At 43.8% G+C, this 21,685-nt stretch overlaps 1 protein-coding gene across 1 annotated transcript in view; it reads left to right on the top strand.

The window, feature by feature from the left end:
• The window catches only part of LOC106815545 (hemocyte protein-glutamine gamma-glutamyltransferase-like), a 27,227-nt gene that overhangs the window by 1,994 nt on the left and 3,548 nt on the right, over positions 1-21,685 (top strand). Inside the window, exons 2-14 of the mRNA XM_014820013.1 lie at positions 1,497-1,575; positions 2,144-2,200; positions 2,664-2,806; positions 4,753-4,896; positions 5,229-5,339; positions 6,072-6,141; positions 6,389-6,507; positions 6,938-7,045; positions 9,228-9,402; positions 9,560-9,698; positions 10,181-10,284; positions 11,088-11,253; positions 11,533-11,627. Coding sequence (XP_014675499.1) covers positions 1,539-1,575; positions 2,144-2,200; positions 2,664-2,806; positions 4,753-4,896; positions 5,229-5,339; positions 6,072-6,141; positions 6,389-6,507; positions 6,938-7,045; positions 9,228-9,402; positions 9,560-9,698; positions 10,181-10,284; positions 11,088-11,253; positions 11,533-11,627 — 1,468 coding nt within the window. The 5' untranslated portion in view covers positions 1,497-1,538. The remainder of the gene's footprint in view (positions 1-1,496; positions 1,576-2,143; positions 2,201-2,663; positions 2,807-4,752; positions 4,897-5,228; positions 5,340-6,071; positions 6,142-6,388; positions 6,508-6,937; positions 7,046-9,227; positions 9,403-9,559; positions 9,699-10,180; positions 10,285-11,087; positions 11,254-11,532; positions 11,628-21,685) is intronic.

Below are 21,685 nucleotides of genomic sequence, written 5' to 3'. Positions count from 1 at the left end.
GTGTGTGTGTGTGTGTGTGTGTGTGTGTGTGTGTGTGTGTGTGTGTGTGTGTGTGTGTCAATGTGAGTGAGGCTAGTGTCAGTCTGGGCTAATGCCGTCTTAGAGCCTACCATTACGCAATTTATAATATATAATATAATATAATATATAACCTATCTCGTACTCGCTCTAGGAATTACTCACGCACGCTGGATGCCTATAGCGTACTTGTGAGGATGAAATAAGTCGTGTGATACAATTTCGCATCTCGACAAACATCGGTAGAATACCAATGTAAATGCTGGTTGAACATTAGAACATGTTATGCGTCCCGCCTTCCTATAAATCGCATACCATGAACAGATTTTAGTTCGGCGTACAATAATAAAACTTTACAGTTTAACATGCAATTTTAAGTGCCATTTTACAGAAGCAGTTATGGAGAGAAACGCAGCACGGCATTTATGCCACAATGTAGATGATTATATGTACGATTAAGCACCAAGAAAATAAATTTTCATTTCCGAATGAGTTTCGCGAATGAATTAAAGTTTTCTCAAGGTTGCCGGTAATTTGTTTATCGTCAAATATGCACAATGCAAAACACCACGTGGAAATTAAATAAAGAGCATCTGGTGTGGTGGCTACGTGTGAGGTATAGTGCTCATGGCGCTGACGTTGCGCAAAGCATCTCGCGTGAGGCATTGTAAGAAAGTCACCAGCGAATCACGCAAACTAGTAACATATTCCTTCTAATGCCTGCACAATTTCAAGTTCTCGCTTCTCTACGTAACAGAAAGATTTCATTTACACGAAAATTTTCCTTTAGCTTCTTTTTGGTGTTCTTTTTTCAAACCCAGAGGTAAAACGACCTTGTGCTGTTTTCGCACGCGATAGCCCTTATATATTAAACCGGTATAAAGTGAATTTCATGTTAATTAACTGGTTAGAACAGCTCGCTATAACCGGTAATCAATTCGTGCATGTATCTCGAGCACATCGAAATACGATTTACAATTAGCCTTGAGCATTTGTTCCTGCTAATGTATTATATACTAAAAAGTGTTAACGATTAGTGTGTGTGTGTGTGTGTGTGTGTGCGTGCGTGCGTTGCGTCTGCGGCGTGCGCAGTGCGTGTGCGTGTGCGTGTCGTGTGCGTGTTGTGTGTGTGTGTGCGTGTGTGTGTGTGTGTGTGTGCGTGCGTGTGCGCGCGCGTGTGTGTGCGCGTGTGTATGTGTGTGCGCGCATGCAAGCGTTTGTGTATTTGAGTATACGTGAGTGAGTGCGTGCGTGCGGACGTGCTTGCTGCTTGTTATATCCGTTTGGGTGTGACGCTGCGCGCGTGCGTGTTATTCGCGGGTTTCTCAGCGTGTAGATGATTGTGGGTGTTTTGTCAAGACAGCTCTTATTGCGGCCACAGAACGCAGGTGAGCCGAAAGGGAGGGAGAAGGTAGAACAATGGCTCATACGACTGTATGTTATACAATTTCTTCAATTACGTAAATCTCTCTCAACAGTGAAACAACGACGTCGTTCCTCTATACGACCAGGCCTGCGAGATGCCACGGAGAGAAAGGCTTTCGATTGGCCGTAAACGTAAGTGCGGCGCAGCCGATAAACTTTCTTCAACAAATTAATGTTCGTGAAGATCACTGGATCTTGACAAGCTATCGATACTGTTAGTCATTACTGTTTCAGAGTGATGCGTTATTATATTATGTGTGCAGAACATGTTTAAGAACTACCTAGATAGAAGTACCTATATATATAGATGGTATATCTAACATTAATCCTGGGTATACGCATGCAGGGTTTTAGCTGTATTAAATACATTATGCTGATTCCTTATACTGGTGAGTGGTTTTTGATAGTCATGTTTCTTTCCATACATGTTTGACCCATTGCTATGAATATGGATCTGTGATATAGTCGTGTAGGAAGTGAATTTTATAATCAGATATAACCTATTCAGTGAGATCTTGCATACGATCGACATTTCGGAAGCCTGCCTGTCATCATTAACTTTAAACCAAAAAAGCCTGTACTGACCATTTTTTGATTGATGCTACTTTTCGGTTTACGATTGCTGTCAGCGGTCTCGCACGGTGAGCATGAAGCTAGATGCGCATAAACGTTTACACAGATGTGTTTTTCATGTTCGTAGCGGCGGGTACTGTAGATGCTGCTGCTGCTGCAGTTGCTGCGAAACAAGTCGTGTCAGGTAGGTACGTACGTGCGTGCACAGCGTGTGCGTGTACGCAACAACTACACAGTTCACGGCGATTTTGTACTTGCATGTGTACCTGAAAATATTTTCTTATGTATTTATTAAGAAATTTATTTATGTATTCATGTATATATCATAAAATATATTAGATGTTAATGCATTTATGATATAATTATTAGATTGATATATTGATATGAATATATTGATTATATGTATTGATATATATTATTATATATATTATGATATATAAGATGCTAATACCTGGAGTACAAAGTGAATACCATAGTATTAAGAAACACCAATTAATAAAATTTCAATTATAATACAGTTAATTATAAAATTGGGGTTCCCACGGAGAGAAATAGTAGTGTGTCTATTTGAAAACGATGATCATGTAAATTTATTCCTCGGCGTGCGTTACACGTTAACACAATTATGCCGCAATATTCGGTTCTAGGAGAAGACAGCTCCATTCCGGCAGTGCTGACCGTGGAGTGGGAAACAAAAACTAATGGCACTGGACACCATACCTATCAATATAACGCTGTCCAGGAAGACAACCGTCCGGTGGTCAGGCGCGGACAACCGTTCACCTTGAAGGTATTGAACTAGCATGAATTAGAATCGAACTAGCAAGGATAGAATCACGCACATTGATTACATCAGCACATTGCTGAAAGCATTTCATCTTGATTTCATCAGTTTCGCACATTGCCAGACTACTACTCGCGGCGAATCGACGGGATATCACCGTGTTTTTACTTCTCAGTGTTTATTCTAGAAATGATGAATAAAATCAGTTCACAACATCACGTATAGGCCAGTCGTAAAGCCTAGACACGATTACCACCACTGCAGCTAACACCGTTCTCCCTAATGCTTGCTTTCGGACACCGTCACTCGACGCGTGAGATGATCTCCACGACGTTAACGCCATGTTTACGAGAAGTTGTTTGCATTGAAGTTCAAAATATTTATTCACTCATCGGCGAGTGTTTACTAAAATAGTCGCATTTTTGCGCCGCGGAGTATAGTGTTAAGTTGAAGAATCTTATCTCGGTTGTTTCGGTAGAAGCGACGACTAGACACACTCGTATCATCTTCGTTGTATTTACGACTGCTGGTTTATGTCAAATGTTCCGACTAATACGACTGCTTATTTTGAAGTTCTGCGTTTATATTCCACCGAATCCACGGATACACGCACGCACTAACGCGCGCATGCACGCACTAATGCCCGCACGCACGCATACACGCACGCACGCGCGTACACGCAGTGGCGCACGTGGAAATTGTTACCAAAGCTGTGTCGGGAAATTTTGTCTGCGTGCTTGAAATAGTAGTAAGCCATCGCATCTGCTGACCGTGCAACTGTGTAGCATCCACTCTTCTCACACTAAAAATGACATAGCCCTATTATTGCACTGTCAGCTAGGCCAAGAATGTACAACTGCGCTCGTCTGCTATCCGCTGCTTTTTTCTCTTAAAACGTTGCGGTAATTGGTTTGATTGGTTTCACAAGCAGTAGCATTAGCAGTAGCGGTAGCAGTATCGGTATCAGTAGTATAGTAGCAGTAGCGGTAGCAGTAGCAGTAGCAGTAGCAGTAGCAGTAGCAGTAGTAGTATTGTACTGGTGTTTTCTTCCGTAAGGTTGATAACTTCAGTATCTTGCAGTCGCAGGAGAGTAGAGATACTATAGGGCTTGCCGTGGTATGTAGCGTGCACGAGAGCTTGCGGCAGTCGTAGAGGTGTATACACTGTATAGTGAGACTTGTATAGATACGATCAAGAGCGTATTCATACGCTCTTGATACGATATATAACGATGGTGACTTTAATAGTAAACCTAAACACACACACGCACACACAACACACAACACACACACACACACAACACACCACACACACACACCACACACACACACACACACACACACACATACACATACACACATATATATTGATATATATATATATATAATATACATCCTGCTACAGACTACCTACTAGGACTACATCTTGTCCGTCTCCTCTCCGTATCTCGATCTTTCTCCGTATCTGTTACTGTCATCTCCTCCACCACGTCTTACGGGGCTGGCGCGCGCTAGTTTAATACCATATCAAATTTTGCAGTCTGTACGGGGTATTAGATATATACCGTGTCAAAGGCAGGTCGAACGGTTTTTCAATCCGACCGGTTGTCACTAGCTGGTCACTCCAGCGACAGCGCATCCATGATCTGTTGTCCCTCATCCCGGGGCGCGCGTGGCTACAACGAGGGACGGCGTTCCACGATATCACAATATGTAACAACAATGCTTCGCAACTAGCAACTGGGCAACCATGTAGCAATGTATCCAGTTTACTGGGGCGCGCCAGCGCTAGTTACATTACAATAGTATAGTAGTAGTAAGTTATTACGTTATACTGACTAACTGTACATTATAATAGTAATTAATACGCAAATCCATTGAGAACGCAACCTTTGTGACTCAACTGGTCATTTCCTCAATGAACACAATAATGTTGTACATCAATCGCTACAGATCACGACTGACCAGAAATTTGAGCGAAAAAAAAACGTGATGAGACTGAGGTTCGACATTGGTCCGAAACCAAAAAATGCTGTGAGGACCCGAATGCTAATTCACTTGAGGAAGCCGAATGCGCCGGATCTCGGAAATAAAGAGGTATTCAATAAATTGTTTAGCCTACATAGTGAGTACGTTAGAGCATTCACGCTCCCTATCGTCTCGTTAGTGTAAATTTTAAGTAAATAATTTTATTAAGGTATTTAAGTAAGTATAACTCTGCGGCGCGCTAAATTTTCCACTTCACTCGTGCGCCGCTCCACGTCGCTGGGAAGTTGTATTTCCACGAGGCACTCTTTTCATATACTTACTCCGTAACTTTGCCTAGCTGAACTATGCGGCGTATCGACGTCGCGAGTTACTGATGCCTTGATGTGTTTGTCCAATGTGAGTCTATGTCAATACAATGTGAGTGTGCGTCTATTTCTTAGTGGTCAGCCAAGGTTCTGTTCGCGGACGGAAACACGCAGACGATCGAGGTGATGCCGGCCGCCAACTGCCCCGTCGGTCGCTGGAAGCTCAGCGTCATCACCGAGTCTAAGGTAGAAGATACTTGAAGTAGCCATGACGTATTACACGATGTAACCGTGACCCATCTTACTGTGTAATCATGACGTATCACGCCATGTACTGTTTAAGCCGTATTTTTCGCGTACAGATAATTTTGCGAATTCAGACTTGACGGACAATTTCGCGAGTGGTTAATTTCGCGGTCGGTGAATTATGCATTATTCGGTATCATGCGGTATGCATTATTCGCGTGTTGTTATTTTCGCGGTCGGGGACGCGTTCGCGAAATTCGCGAAAATTAAACCACCGCGAAATATACAGCTTATACAGTAGTCATGACGTATCACACCATAAACCAGTGAAGTATCGCAATATGTGACCGTGACGTATCACGCTGAAAGTATTACGCTAATGTCGAAAATTTTTCCAAGTGTATGAATTGTTATCACGAAGCAAGGAACTTTAGGCATTATGGGTTATATAGATTTCTACCAATGTCTGTTATTTTTTTGTAGTTTGAAAACAATTTTGGTTCAAATTAGATTATAAATGTTACTGGCATATTACACATATAACATTAAATAGCTAGTTTGGGGGTTATGATAATGTTATGTCCGTTGTGCTATATTCTTTGTATTCATTGTGTTATATGTTGTTCTTCGTCAGCAGAAATGAGAAGTACACATACGCAAACTATTATTAGATTAAATCATGTCCCTTTAATGCATGCTAGTTAACACTTAGGCCTACTTGGAATTTTTAAGGCTACTAAAAAGACAAGAGTCTTCAACGAAAAGGAGTCTGTCTGCATTTTGTTCAATCCATGGTGCAAAGGTCAGTATCTATCTTAGACAGATGACATTGTTATTGCATCCAGGAAACGTCCACGCTACTTTGTGCGAGAAATTTGAGAAAAGCATCAGAAAAAAATCGCTACGACGTTCATCATACGTTTTTTTTCTTTTCATAGAAAATCTTTGTTTGCGAATGCAATAAGTTATCATTACAGACATGAACTAAACGTGCCCGTACACAGAATAATTGCACACATAATCCTAAATCAAAACAATAATTTTTTTAGATGATCAAGCGTACATGGCAAGTGATGAGGAAAAAGAAGAATATGTCTTGAATGACTTGGGCAAGATCTGGTGTGGATCCGCGAAGAGAATGCGCTACCGTGTATGGAACTTTGGGCAGGTACATCAATTATGTGTTACCAGTTATCTGTGTATAACCACTACCACTCTCTCACGCGCTCGCTCTCTTGCTTGTTTTCTTTATCGCCCCCCTATCTCTCTCCCATGTGCGCGCTCTCGTTCTCTCTCTCTCTCTCGCGCGCTCTCTCTCTTTCTCGCTCACACACACGCACACACACACACACACACACACACACACACACACACACACACACACTCCTACGCACACTCACGTACACACGCACACACGCACACACGCACACACGCACACACGCACATACGCACACACGCACACACGCACACACGCATACACTCTCACGCACGCACGTACACTTCTATTCTTCGGCCACTTCTATATCCTTCCCATGTTTTCACCCTGCATCACTCCGTAATTCTGTCCACGTTATAACTGTTGCGATTGCTTACTGCAGTTTGAAGACATGATCCTCGATGCTGCTCTGAGGGTCGTAGAAGAGTCTGGGCTGGATCCGTCGATGTGGGGCAACGCTGCGCAAGTCATCCGATCAATCTCTGCAATGGTAGGCATTTTTTGTTGGTTGTAACGGTAGGTTTTGTACGGAAGCCGCCTAGTGACGGCGCGGTCACGTTTTTCGCAGCCGGCGCCGTCACGTTTTTCGTAGCCGGCGACGTCACGTTTTTCGTTGTCGTCGTCGTCATTTTTACTCGTCGTCGTCACCATTACTCGCCCGGACAAGGCTAAAACAGCACCGCGAGCGAGCGAAAACACGGCGGCGGCGGCGAGCGAGCAGAATCGGCGCGGTCGCCTTTTTCGCAGCCGGCGCCGTTTTGTGTAGCCGGCGCGGTCACCTTTTTCGCACCGCGAGCGAGCGAAAACACGGCGGCGGCGGCGGCGAGCGAGCAGAATCGGCGCGGTCACGTTTTTCGCAACCGGCGACGTCACGTTTTTCGTCGTCGCCGTCGTCGTCATTTTTAGTCGACGTCGTCATTTTTAGTCGACGTCGTCATCATTACTCGCCCTGACAAGGCTAAAAAAGAGCACCGCGAGCGAGCGAAAACACGGCGGCGGCGGCGAGTGGGCAGAATCGGCGCCGTCACCTTTTTCGCAGCCGGCACGGTTACGTTTTTCGTCGTCGACGTCGTCATCATTACTCGCGAAAAACGTGACGGCGCCGGCTACGAAAAAGGCGACCGCGCCGATTCTATTCGCTCGCCGCCGCCGCCGCCGCCGTGTTTTCGCTCGCTCGCGGTGCGAAAAAGGTGACCGCGCCGGCTACGACGCAAAAGGTGACGGCGCCGGCTGCGAATAAGGCGACCGCGCCGATTCTGCTCGCTCGCCGCCGCCGCCGTGTTTTCGCTCGCTCGCGGTGCTGTGTTTCGCGCGCTCGCGGCCTTGTTTTTTTTGTAAGGTTTAAAAGAAATGAGGTTTTAAATTAGCGAAAAAGGTGACCGCGCCGGCTGCGAAAAACATGACGGCGCCGGCTGCGAAAAACGTGTCCGCGCCGGCACTAAGCGGCTTCCGTAGTTTTGCATCATTATGTATCTAATCTATATTTGAGTTCGTATGTATGTATCAAGAGCAGATAAAGAGGCCCTTCTTTATACGCTCTTGTATGTATGTATGTATGTACCCTATGGCCGGTCAAACCGCCCAAGCGATCTGGATGCAATTTTCAGAGGGCGATTTCCTATACCCGGGGAGTGTTCCTAGACGAAAAAAATCTGTCAAACCGTGAAACTCACCGAAAAATCCGTCAAAAATCCGTGAATTCGTGAAACTTCACACAATGTCAGCACTCACTGTACAGTGCTGCCACACACAGAAAAATCGATGACTATTTCTTTCCCTCACCTCATCAGCTGCTGGTATTGTGAAACCGAAACCAATACTAAAACAGAGCACAACCAGGACCAGTTCAGAGGTACTACTCACTGAGTTGAGAGGTTGAGTTCACATGCTACGATCTCAGAATGCATTGTACCATTCGAAAGCTATGCATTTTCTGATTCAGTAGAAAAATTTCTTAATTTCAATGTGCATGGTTGCGCGCCAACCATTCACTAGACAATATCAAGTGGACACAGACCCCACTTGCTGGCCTGTCTCTATCTATACTATATATGGAATTTCTTTTATTCATGGTACGATCTCACAATGGATAGCTGTACGTGGGGAGCTCAAGAGTTGCAGACGCCAGGAATCTCTACATATTTGCACCAGAGAATAACACGAAAAACATTGTTTATCAAGAGGCTTTGAAATGAAAAGTGCAACCCATTCGTACATGCTGTTATAATAACTTTTTGTCATTTACACGATATTACTATTATGTCCCAGGGGTTCTAAGTTGGGTTGTGCTGTCATATAAATGTCATACGCAACAGTTTTTCCCTATGCTTATTATCTTATTAGACTGATTTGTAAATATTGATATTGTGTGCAATGTTATTGTCGATTTTTACCCAATGTTCTCATTGTCTCCCATTATTAGTAGTATGAATTAGTAGCACGATTTTACCCAGCGCAGCGGGTACCCGCAGCTAGTTCCTTATATGTTTTCAGCCAAACGTGTGCTCGTGCCTGCGTGCGTACGTGCGTACGTGCGCGCGTTCCTTCGTTTTCTGCGTGCGTGCGTGTGCGTGTGTGCGCGCGCGCGCGCGTGTGCGTGCCTGCGTACGTGCGTATGTGAGTGCGTACGTGAGTTAGAGAGTTTATTAACTGCTCTAGCTACTGTGCTGTAGGTGAACGACGTTGACGATAACGGAGTATTGGCGGGTAACTGGAGCGGAGAGTATATGGGAGGCACCGCACCCACGGAGTGGCAGGGATCGGTGCAGATACTGCAGCAGTGGTTCACGACCAAGGAAGCCGTCATGTACGGCCAGTGTTGGGTGTTCTCCGGTGTTTCCACCAGTGGTCAGTACCGCAACCTCTCAATAATTTACAGTCATTCAACCAACGAGCGCAAGTTCTTTCGCGTTTAGCCTTATTTGTTCAAGATTTTAACCTATTTGCGTGCCAATCTGGTATAATTTCACAAGCTTTCGTATTGTGAATCTCTGATTGGTTGCAGTGATGCGCGCGCTCGGCATCCCTTGTCGCAGCGTCACTAACTTCGCGTCTGCGCACGACAGCAACATGAATATCACCGTCGACGTGCACTTCAACGAAGAGCTGGACACCATTGAGGAAATGAACGTCGACAGCATCTGGTGCGCACTAGGTGGCGCGCCTGGCGTATTTGTCCACACCATTTTTGTGTAGTATAGCCGGAGATTATACAGGCACTATTGTCATGCGCTCAACGTCATGGTTACTATGTTGACTTGTTGAGATGTTCTTTTCTAAAATCTGCCGTTTCTATCTCTAAATACGTCAACTCATATATTACGTCATTTGAGTACGGTCGGATGGGGCTCCATACACATACTCTCGCCACATGGAATCTCACATATAAAATTATTCAGTACATCTACACAATAACGCGTCCTGTGACGACTCCTGTTATATATAAATTTACGTAAACCATGTTTAAAATCAACAATATTACCAAACGAACTCATCCGAAGTTTTATTTACTTACATAATTATACGATGTTTATGACTTCTGTTTATAGACAAGACGGAAACTAATGACATATCTATAATAGGCCAGAAAACGATGATTGCTCATTATAATGTTTGTTTATGACAGGAACTTCCATGTGTGGAATGAGGCTTGGATGGCTCGCCCTGATCTACCTAAGGGCTACGGTGGCTGGCAAGCATTAGATGCGACACCACAGGAGGCTAGCGATGGTAACCTTTCATGACCTATTGCCAACTTTTTACGATTTTTCTCAAGATTTTTAAATTTTTTCCCGCGTATTTTTACGAAGAAAACCTGCTAAACAATATTATTTTAACATCGACTGCTTACCTAAAGGTATTACAACTAAAATTAGCGTTCTGACATAGTAAGTCCAGTAAAATGAACGAGGCCGATTTCAACTTGAAAATGGGCGTGCCTATAATGAATTGGTTAACGTGATTAAACTTTTATCATTACGCTACTTACGATAACAGGGGTAAAGCTGTTTAAAAAAGATGAGACTGAATGAAGAGACTGTGCAAAACTGACACAAGTTACTAGGTTTAATACATGTGTTTTTATTCCCTTTATCAGGCAGGTTTGTAAAAAATTTAAATTAATTAAATTTAAATTGATGATATTAAATGGACGTTTTCGTGATCATAAGTAACCATAGAAGCGCCACGTTTTAGCTAATACCAAGTACTATATGAGAATTAACCCATGTATGCTAGTAATATGCTTTGCATATACTATATATGTTTATATTATATATATATATATATATATGTTTATGTTATGTTTATTTATGTTTTATGTATTTATTTTTTAGTGTCATGCTTTGTATGTATACACAAAAGTACTTGATAGCAGACGGCAAACAAATGCCGGTATGAGAAACTGCTCTCGCTGTAAGTGTTTGCATGCTATACTTACTGCACTAAACCTATATGTATATATATATAATTAATTAATGAGTATATATATATATATATATATATATATATATATATATATATTCGTGCTGCAGGTGTCTACCGCGCTGGCCCGGCCTCTGTTGCGGCAATTAGGCGAGGTGAAGTGGGGCAGATGTACGACGCTCCATTCATATTCGCCGAAGTCAACGCTGATGTCGTTCACTGGATCTATAAGGGAGAAAACTGCCCAATGGTCAAACTAAGATCATACGGTCAAGTGTATGTATAATCTATTATGTATATAATGTATTAGCGCGCACACGCACGCACACGAACACACACACGCGCGCGCACGCACGCATGCACACACAAGCAAGCATATGTATGTATACATTGTATTTTATTGATAATTTAATCGAGTTGTTGTTGTATCTGAAAGCGTGCATCGTTTGTATGTTTTATAATTTTAGTAAGTAACATGAATTTAGTCCACTCCACACCACTCGCGACATCACATATTTGTCGCTGCTGCATTGAAAGTCGATTTTATGTTGTTAGTGTTGGAAAACTTATCAGTACAAAGCGACCTGGGCCACTGACCGACAATCACGATGACCGGATGGACCTGACGGACAGCTACAAGCCAAAGGACCGTAAGCCCCCTATTTAGATGCATTGCTACTAACTGACTGTCTATACTACAGTAGATGGATTAGTAGAGTCCAGTATAGCTGATTGTAGAACGTTCCATATATAGCCCATCTGCATGTTAAGGAATCTCACCTGGTCGATTTATGTGAGTTTTCGGTCTCGCGAGGCGGTGAGGAAAATATCTGTCGTGTTTGATAATTTTGGTCTCGCGAGGCTGAAAACTCAGCGTGTGAGGGTTGTGAAGGAATCAGGGACTAAGGGTATGTGAGACTCCTGCTCGCACTCACTCAGTGGCGGCGCTTTATGATTGGTTCTCACTCAGTGACGGTGCATTTTCATTGGTTCTGCAATATTGATTAGTCACATGACCTACAGTGTCACCCGCTCGTAAGATCCGTGCTCAGCACATAGCTCACCGTGTGCGGGGGTGTGAGATTCCTGCTAAGCACGAAACTCACGCTCCGTGCTCAGCACGAATCTCACCGTGTGCGCCGGTCATAAGTGATCTTATATAGTGAAACTAAACGTAGCGGGATCTGTGTAACATAGCTAAAGGAGTAGCGGGATCTGTGTAGCATAGCTAAAGGAGTAGCGGGATCTGCGTAGCATTGCTAAAGGAGTAGCGGGATCTGTGTAGCATAGCTAAAGGAGTAGCGGGATCTGCGTAGCATTGCTAAAGGAGTAGCGGGATCTATTAGCATAGCTAAAGGAGTAGGCGGATTCTGTGTAACATACTAGCCGTACAGGAGTAGCGGATCTGTGTAACGATAAGCTAAGGAGGGATGTGTAAGCAAGCTAAAGGAATCGTATTCTGTGTAAACATAGCTAAGAGGAGTAGCGGGCCCTGCGTAACACATAGCTAAAGGAGTAGCGGGATCTGTGTAACATAGCTAATAGGAATAAGCGAGGATCTGTTGTAACATATAGCTACAGGAGTCTAGCCGGGATCTGTGTAACATAGCTAAAGGAGTCAGCGGGATCTGTGTAACATAGCTAAAAGGAGTCGCGAGCCCTTGCGTAAGCATAGCTATAAAGGCAGTAGCGGGATCTGTGTACATAGCTAAAGGAATACGCGGGATCTGTGTAACCTAGCTAAAGGAGGAGAGCGGAGCTCTTGTTAACATAGCTAAAGGAGTACGAGATCTGGTAATCAATAGCTAAGAGTAGCGGGATCTGTTGTAACATAGCTACAGGAGTAGAGGGATGCTGTGTAACGATAGCCCTACAGGAGTAGCGGGCCCTGTGTAGACATAGGCTAAAGGAGTACGCAGGATCTGTGTAACATTAGCTACAGGAGTAGGCAGGCCCTGTGTACAATAGCTAAAAAAAGTAGTGGAATCTGTGAGCATAGGCTAAAGGAGTAAGGCAGGGATCTGCTGGTAACATAGTCCAGAGGAAGTAGCCGGGTCGTGTGTAACATAGCTAAGGATACGGGATTCTGCTGTTAACAATTAGGCCAGAGGAGTAAGCGCCGGATCGTGTGTAACAATAGCTAAAGGAGTAGCCGGGATGCTGTGTAAACATGAGCTAAAAGGAGTAGGCGGGCCGCTGTGTATAAATAGCTAAAAGGAGTAGCGGGATCTGTGTAACATCAGCTTAAAGGAATAGCGGATCTGTGTAACGCCTAGCTAAGGAGGGTAGCGAGCTCTGTGTAACATACTAAAGGAGTAGCGAGATCTTGTGTAACAACGCCTAAAGGAAGTAGCGGGATCGCTGTGTAGGACATAGCTACAGGAGTAGTCGGATCTGTGTAACAAATAGCTAGCAGAGTAGCGAGCCCTGCGTGTAAACATACGCACTAAAGAGTAGCGGGATTTGTGTAACTAGCTACAGGAGTGCAGCGAGCCCTGTGTAAGCACTAGCTAACAGAGTAAGCGGGTTCTGTGTAAGCATAGCTAACAAGAGTAGCGCGGATCTGTGGAAACAGTGGTAAAGGCATAAGTAGCAGGCCACTGTGTAACATAGTAAACGGAGTAGCGGCGCTCTGTGTAACATAGCTACAGGAGTACCATGCACTGTGTAACATAGCTAAAGAAGTAAGCAGGCACCTGTTATACATATCTAAAGGAGTAGGCGGGATCTGGCGTACATAGCTAATAAGGAGTAGGCGGATTCTGCGTCAGCAGTGGCTAAAGGAGTTAGCGGGATCTATTACAGCGTTCACCGCTGAAGGAGATGACATGCCTTTCTGAATGCCTCCAGGTGCGGGACAGCAGTAGTCTGCCAAGCATACGGAAGGAGCGACAGGATGTTCGGAGGATTGTGGAATTTGCGTTGGAGGACAGTGGACGAATGTGCTCATTGGCCCTCTAAACTTTTCACATATGTTCTAAAGGCTTGGATTCGCTTCTAGGATCCAGTTGATCTATCCGGTCAAAACAAAAACTTGCTTTCGAAGCTCTGATGTCCTATCCCGTTTTCATCCTATCCCTCTTCTATCTCCGCTGTCTCTCCTAACAGGCCGAGTCTCTTCCCTTCCCCTTCCCCTGTTGCTTGCACTATATCTCTCTTACATTTTCGTTCCTCGTTTATCGCTCCACTTCTCGCCTCTCCTTTCTCTTCTCTTTTAGTCTTAATCTCCTGCCCTCTCTCATTGGTTAATACACGGGGTATCTTTTATAGCAGACGGCTATCCTACACTCTGCATTCATGTCAGCATCAAGCGTATTATTACGCTGGAAGCTTCGCGTCTAATTGTAGCTGTCAGACTGAAAAAATACTTGTTGGCAGACGCGACGGTTGTTACAGCGCGCAGTTTTACCGTATCGTAAACGCATTTCACACGTTGGAATGTGGCCGAGCGCCAATTAATAAGCAGATGCGTGTTCCTTTTATAGCAAGGACTAGCGATAAACGTAAAGAACATTCCCGCCATAAACAAAACCTAAAAATAAAATTGACAGGCGTGAGCCCACTATTATTTTTGTAGTTGAAAAACCACGTCGAGGCAAGCGTGCGCGACCGTCGAAGTCAACTTGCGACAATCAAACAAGCACCTCTACACCGGTGTGGTGGCGTACAAAGTGAAGGACGGAAATAAGAACTATCAGTCAGGCGATCAAAGTCAGACCAAATTCGCAGTATCGTTTTAAACATACGTATTCCAAAAGCAATTGATCAATGTCGCATATAAATGCGGCTAGCCGGACGGAAGGACGAAGCGGAGGGCGGACCGGAAAGTCAGACAGGCCACACAGATCAGACAGATAGACGCAGACAGACCAGACAGATAGCATCAGACAGCAGACGCAGACAGACAGAGCACGACAGACAGACAGACAGACAGACAGAACAGACAAAGGTAGGCAGCCAAGCAGGGCAGGCAGGCAGGCAAGCAGGCAGGAAGGCATGCAGGCAGACAAAACAGCTAGGCAAACAGACAAACAGACAGAAGCAGATAGACACGAGAGACAGACAGGCAACATCGTCTTCCTATATGCTTGTGCCTTTTATTCCGCACCCTCGACAATCTCCTCGCCACTCGCATACTGAAAGCTAAGAATCGCACATGAAGCATCGAAAATGATGTTGCGTTACTTCAGGCGACTGTTACTGGCGGCCTTAGCAGCTGCTGAAGCGCGATCTCGTGATCAGCGCCGACGAATTACCGGTGACGCTACTCGTCCGATCAGCGCAATCCTTCCCAGGTGTTCGCCTGCCAAAGCTCAAGGAGACAAACGAGCAGATTATATTCCGCGCGAAGATTGACTTGCGCGAGTTAGAGCACCAAATGTCAGGCGTGGACGGTAGGTTGTTGGCCTCTCTCGCTGGATCCTCGCATGTTGTTTCTTGGCGTTGTCTCTTGCATGACCCTGAATCTCTCATGATGTCTCGAGGGCCCAATAACATAGGGCTGATCAGGGATAACTCCGCCCGCCGTTCGGGTGGATTACCAAACCTCTAATATTTGATAGGAACAGTTTTTTTTACAAAGTTCGCGGTCGGCGTGAAACTTACCAGATAACTTATTCAATAAGTATAACTGATTATTTCACTCGACTAAGGGGAGAGGGCTTAAACTTTACATTAATCACATATATATTTAAATAAAAAGAAAGCCTCGTGATTTCCCTGAAATAAGGGGTGAAATTTGGCTCGGAATCTTCGTGAATAAGGGGTCGGTCTAATACAGCGAAGAAGAACAGGAAATGCGCAACCCGTTTTAACTGGGGCGTGGCCCTGACAGCGGAGCTTTTTTTGGACGATTTTTTGTAGGTTTTGTGCGGGTGTTTGTTAAATCATTATTAGCTCTTCAATGACATTGTTGTAGTTATTATTGCTATAATATATATACTATATATATATATATATATATATATATATACTCATATATATATATATATCATAATATATAATATATAATATAGAGAGAGAGAGAGAGAGAGAGAGAGAGGAGAGAGAGAGAGAGAGAGAGATAGATAAGATTATTGCAATGTGACTGGTCATCCCAACGCACTGTCTCGTCGCGCAGGGATCATGTGTGGATCATGTGGAATCAAGGATGTCTCGTGGCGGAGTATCATATACTATGCAAATAGGCAAATTGTTGCATGTAGAACTGTAATGAGTAATAGTAAATAATGATGTACGCTGTAGTGTAGTCATGTGAACTATCAGCTGTCTTCATGCTAAACGGTAGCGGGAAAAGAGTTAAAACTGATTTTGCTTCAAAAGACGTGCTTACAGGCGATTGTCCATTCAAGGCGGGTAACGATAAAACTGGAATTTCTGGCTGGACAAGCCCACTGGGCCAAGGACTCTAAACCAATATGCTATTTCATAATCGAAGGGCCTGGTATTCGGCCAACGCCGGTTGAAACTTGCCTGCAAGGTATACGCATACAATCTCGAAAGTTAATAAGTATTCATGCCTTCGTGTTAATAGTGAATAAACCTAGAAACAGAATATTATCATCAAGCTGCCTAAAGTGCCCTCGTAATGATAAGTAAAAATCACCATAGAAAAATATACCTACCGATAACCATGATACTAAGATGGCCCGTGCATTGTTGAATGCAAGCAGGAAACAAAAAAACGAGCGCGCTCTGTTTCAGTAATATGGCAGTGCCAAAAGGATCGGGACGGCCATGTCGCTACGCATGTGAGCGCCGGAGAGAAGCGCAGGCAATAAACGCATTCTTGTGAAGTTTCTCGCCCAAGCAGCTGCAAAGGCACAGCAGACGGCTTGCCTCAATATACAGGTGAGAAGTAAGCAAAGAGATGTAGAGATGGTCCAACGTTGAATAAGAGGGCCTATTGGGCATTAGTGACATGTAACGGCGGCAACAACGGGATAATCATAGATAACAATCAAGACTCCATTGAAGATCATGTTAACGGATCTCTTTGGATACTAACTTCTATCAGTAAAGTACGAGGTAACTAGATAACGTATTGACAATTAAACTCGCAAAAAAGCAAAAATTTAATAAAAATATGTTCTTCGATACTGTACGCTGGGATTGATAAGAAACTTTGTACGGCCTTTTTCGGATAAAACTAAAATGGTTCTTTATTGAAATAAAATGAAATAATTTCGTGAAATCTAGATGACCACTTGCAGCGCCGGTGTAACTGAATTTCTCTGCATTCATTAACTCGGCGTTAGTTTACCCGCTTAACCTCGAGCTGTCTATTGACACGACGAATTTAAAAATGACACTTGTGACTGCTGGGTCCCGCGATGAATAAATTAAGCGTATCTATTCCTTCTGGCTTCAATAAAGATGTCAAATCACTTTCAAATTATTTTAGCGAGTCTTTGCGACGTTCTAGCTCTACCTTACAAATACATTTAGTGGTGGAGCTACAGCGCACACACTACACAAGCTACTCATGTACCGTTCGGAAACATAGTTCGTGACATGCCCATCCTGGCTTTCGTGTACTTTTTATCATAATAACCTTTTATACGTTTAATATATCTCTCCTAGGCGCGTCTGTGTATTGAAACAAGCATACTATCACTAGCAAAAATGTAGAACTGCGAAAATCATAAAAAACTTGCCCATATTTTTTTCCAATAGTTTGTCGTGTCCAAATTATGTTCTTGATGAACACAATTTTATCTTCGTTGCAATATGCTTATTTCTCCTATAATATTTCATGATGGCTACAATCAATCTCTACCAATCAGTATGTTATTATATTATTGAATACTTCTAGCATTTTTTAATATACGCGGTTGAATATCAAACAATGTTAAACCCCAAATTCAAATGTACGCCTCTACTTGAGCATCTGTATAATCGAGAAGCGGTGTTCTATCGGATTTTCCGATCTCCAAATGCACATACAGTGGACGAAAAGCAGATCCCGCCATATTCACGTTAGAATGATTCTAATACGTTTCCACTTGCCTGCATGGATTCAAAACTTTTAAGAAGTCAAACTGTATCATCCAATTGGCCGTTGTGGTTTACTATGCGTATTTCTGTGTCATTTTTAGGCAAATTTGTTTTGCGACAGTTTTTTCTGTCGACGTGTATTGGCGTATATGTTCCAATATGTCAGAGCTAAGCGTGAAGTGGCAAGGGAAGACTGCTCAATGAAAACTCTAAATAAATTCGGGGTATATTGTCTTTAATATAGTAAGGTAAATTGAAGAGTGCAAACATAATAGTTTATCAAAATCATCTAAATAATCTCTGGACAGCAAAATAATGGTAAACGCGATTTAATGCGATAAGACATGAGAACGACAGCGGTGACCACCCCAAGTACTAACCCATATTATAACGGACGGGAATGGAGTATACGGGCGTGCAAAGGGACATTGGCGACATGCTAACCGCCCTTGTTATAGAAGGGTGCAGTGCGTAGGGCTGGGGAAGTACAATGAGACATGCTAAATCTAGCCATCATACGGCGAGAGAAAGGCGCACGAGTATTATAATTGGAGGTCTTTCATCTTGTGTACCGATATCTTCACGCCACGCACAAAGCTACCGATTTCTTAAACAATTGCATAGAAATAAACAACGCATAATTCGTCCAGTGACGACAAATAAATGTGTAACAGTATGTAGTCGTGGCCCTAGATATATTCTAAGTCTGGCCCTATCATAGTCCCTATATATATTATATCTCTAGCAATATCTATGGTTGTGCACTGCCACAGAATGGAAATAGAATTATTATTACGCGTAATATCGCCGTGTATACATCGGCATCGATGTCAAGGCATAATGGCTGCAGAAACAAAACAGGTCTCAGACTACCAGACTAACAGGAGAACGATGCTTAACACCAACTCATGAACGGACAAACCAATGTCACTGCATAAAGTTACGTTATCGCCATTCAAGCCTGCTAGTACCGCAAGCCGGCTTCAGCTGAGCCGGGTTGAAACGAATTGTAACAAACAAAGTGCTACGCTGTTACTGCCGGACATTCATTTTCTTGCAATCATCTCGCACATGCTGGTACAAGACCTCCGTTGAGCTGGTTGCGAAGTAAGCGCAGTTCGAGGCTCTTAAGGCGTGCCCGTAAAGCCTCTAACCTTAAAGGGGCCTCCGCACGAACCTTTTAGTGGTGAAGACACGCGGAGTGTCTAACTATCGCACTGCTGATACACCCATAATCGTTTCAACCCCCTGGCCTCACACTGCGCCTCTGCTCATCCACCACGCTAAACGTCAATGGGGTTGATAATTGGTCTTGTAATTGATCGACAACGTTACATCAAACAAACATTAACAATCAGTGAAGTCTATATCATTTATAGCCATTTTATGCGGCAGTAGACCAACCCACTACATACGGCGACGAATCAACACGTAAACTTTTATTAATACGAACCTTCATTCCGCGTTAAGGAATATCTCTTCATCTCGCTCTCAGTCTCCGACTGCTCTCTCTTCTCGCCGATTCATTCATCTCTCTCTGTCGTTTCTCTCTCTCTCGTCTCTCTCTCTGCTCCTCTGCTCTCTCTCTCTATCGTCTATATATATATATAATAATATAATAATATATATATATAGGCGAATATTTCACATGATACGGCATATTTGGCGACACGTATCTGTGTCAGTAACAGTTGTATAAGTTTTTTTTCCAAAATAAAGCGGCGGCAAGAAGGAATCGGCGCATGGCTTTACACGCTATGGTCCCAAGCCGACGCAGAGAGACGTGGCGTAGTGAAGCAGTATGTGAAGGTCAGCGATGGTCCACGTGATCGCCAGGCAAGCGTATTTTCCGTAGCTTGCAAGCTCGGACGTTGAAAGGTACTTGCACCTGCTTCTCAGTGGCCTCTGCTGCCTCCTCACTGGGTGGCCAGTCGTGCTTCAAACACTTGTGGCATCTGTCAGTGTAAAAAAATGTGAGAAGTACGCAATATGAGAGCTAAGAATTCAGACAAGACTTTTGGTATAATCTAGAGATGAAGGCATTAAGAGATGTAAATTAATGAGCTATAACGGGAGGAGCTACGGCAGAATATGGATTAGGGGGGATAGTATACCGCAGCAGACTGCAAATATTGATATATTCGCCAAGGCGCGCGTCAATATCCTTGCAGTGGTGTACAGCGCTACCGCTCTAATACGCGTTTGGCGTCGTAGGCAATTTTGGCCCCGCAAATGGAGGGCTGCCAGGATAACTTGGCCGCGGATAAGTTATCCCGCACCAAGCTTGTGTTCTGTACGCAAGCAACCCCCGGAACATAACTTAGGCGCGCGGACCGAACCTGCCTTGCTGTGTGTCTGTAACAGCAGAGCAGCGGAACAAAAACTGGGCCCTAAATGGCAAATAACGCATGCGCATAAGCACTATTTTAGGTTAACCGTACTATGGTACAGTTTCTATCTGCGCGGGTGACGCTAGTGAGCTGAACTGGCAGAACTGATGACTGCATTTGATGTAGGATCAATTTTGGCAAGTCTGTACGATACGATTTGACGAGCGCCGCTCACCCGCACACCAGTTTGAATGTTAGGTTCAAATTTTGCCAGTCTGTACGGGTATTATATAAGAGTAACGACCGACCACGCGAACAACCAAGGGAACGGATGACGAACATGGATACAAAGCGAAGTAGCACTTACCACATAATTTGTAAAACAGCTTGAGAGAGCGCTTAGCATCCCAGTATACGCATTGATGCGGTTCACTAAAAGCCTTTTTCTTGCAGATTACTGCGATAAAGTTGATTCTCCTTTCCATACTCTGTCCAAATACCTGCGAGATGGCCGCGCCTGTTACCAGATGCAAATATTCAGAAAAAATGATTACGATTACTCAAAGTGATGTGTTGTGTCATTTTCCGCATTCGGGTTGCGTTCTTTGCGGTAGCGTTGGGTTCGTTGCGTAGCGTTGGGTTACGAGTTGCGTAGCATTGCGGTTACGCTTGCGCCCCGCGGTATTGTTTGCGTTGGCATTACATGTATTAAATTGTAATTGCAAGCTACACCTGAATGAATGTGTAGCCGTATTGTAGCTAATTTATTTCTCCATCCTATAGAGACATTAACAATCAACATAAATTTATTGTAAAGTTAGAACTATTGAACCGCAAGGACAAGGACACCGTATTCGCATAACACACTTCCATTAAAATGGAAATCACCATCCACCAATAGTAGGCCACAGTCCTTCATTGGTTAATCCTAAACAGAAATATAAATCTATAATCGGAAATATCATGAATAACACAGTGCATATAACACACATGCACATGAATAGTATTATACAAGCAACTAACATCGTTCTACAATGCTTTAGCCGCTTATGGATAGCAAACCCCATATAAAAGAAGGATTGGCATCATGTTGAAATGGATTGACATTTTCCCAGCTTCAAGAAGGGAGATAATAAAGGACCACCAGCGTGCCATGTCGCGACATGCAATCTTTCAGGTTGTTTTCTATACCCTTCCCGGCCCCCGTCTCTTACTCCCAGTCAGACAGTACCCTCCATCTCCCGGCATAACCGTTTCTCCCACCTTCCGCCGACCGTTCTCCAATCTCAACCGCCGACGCGTCTCTCCTAACATACAATCGCGATAACAGTCCTCAATATCCTGCCATAACGGTTTCTACCACCTCGACGGCACTATACCGT

Source organism: Priapulus caudatus, unplaced genomic scaffold, assembly GCF_000485595.1.
Source record: "Priapulus caudatus unplaced genomic scaffold, Priapulus_caudatus-5.0.1 Scaffold1144, whole genome shotgun sequence".
Taxonomy (NCBI): Eukaryota; Metazoa; Priapulida; class Priapulimorpha; order Priapulimorphida; family Priapulidae; genus Priapulus; species Priapulus caudatus.
Note: the sequence above shows the minus strand (reverse complement) of the source record. Positions and strands in the feature narration are given on the sequence as shown.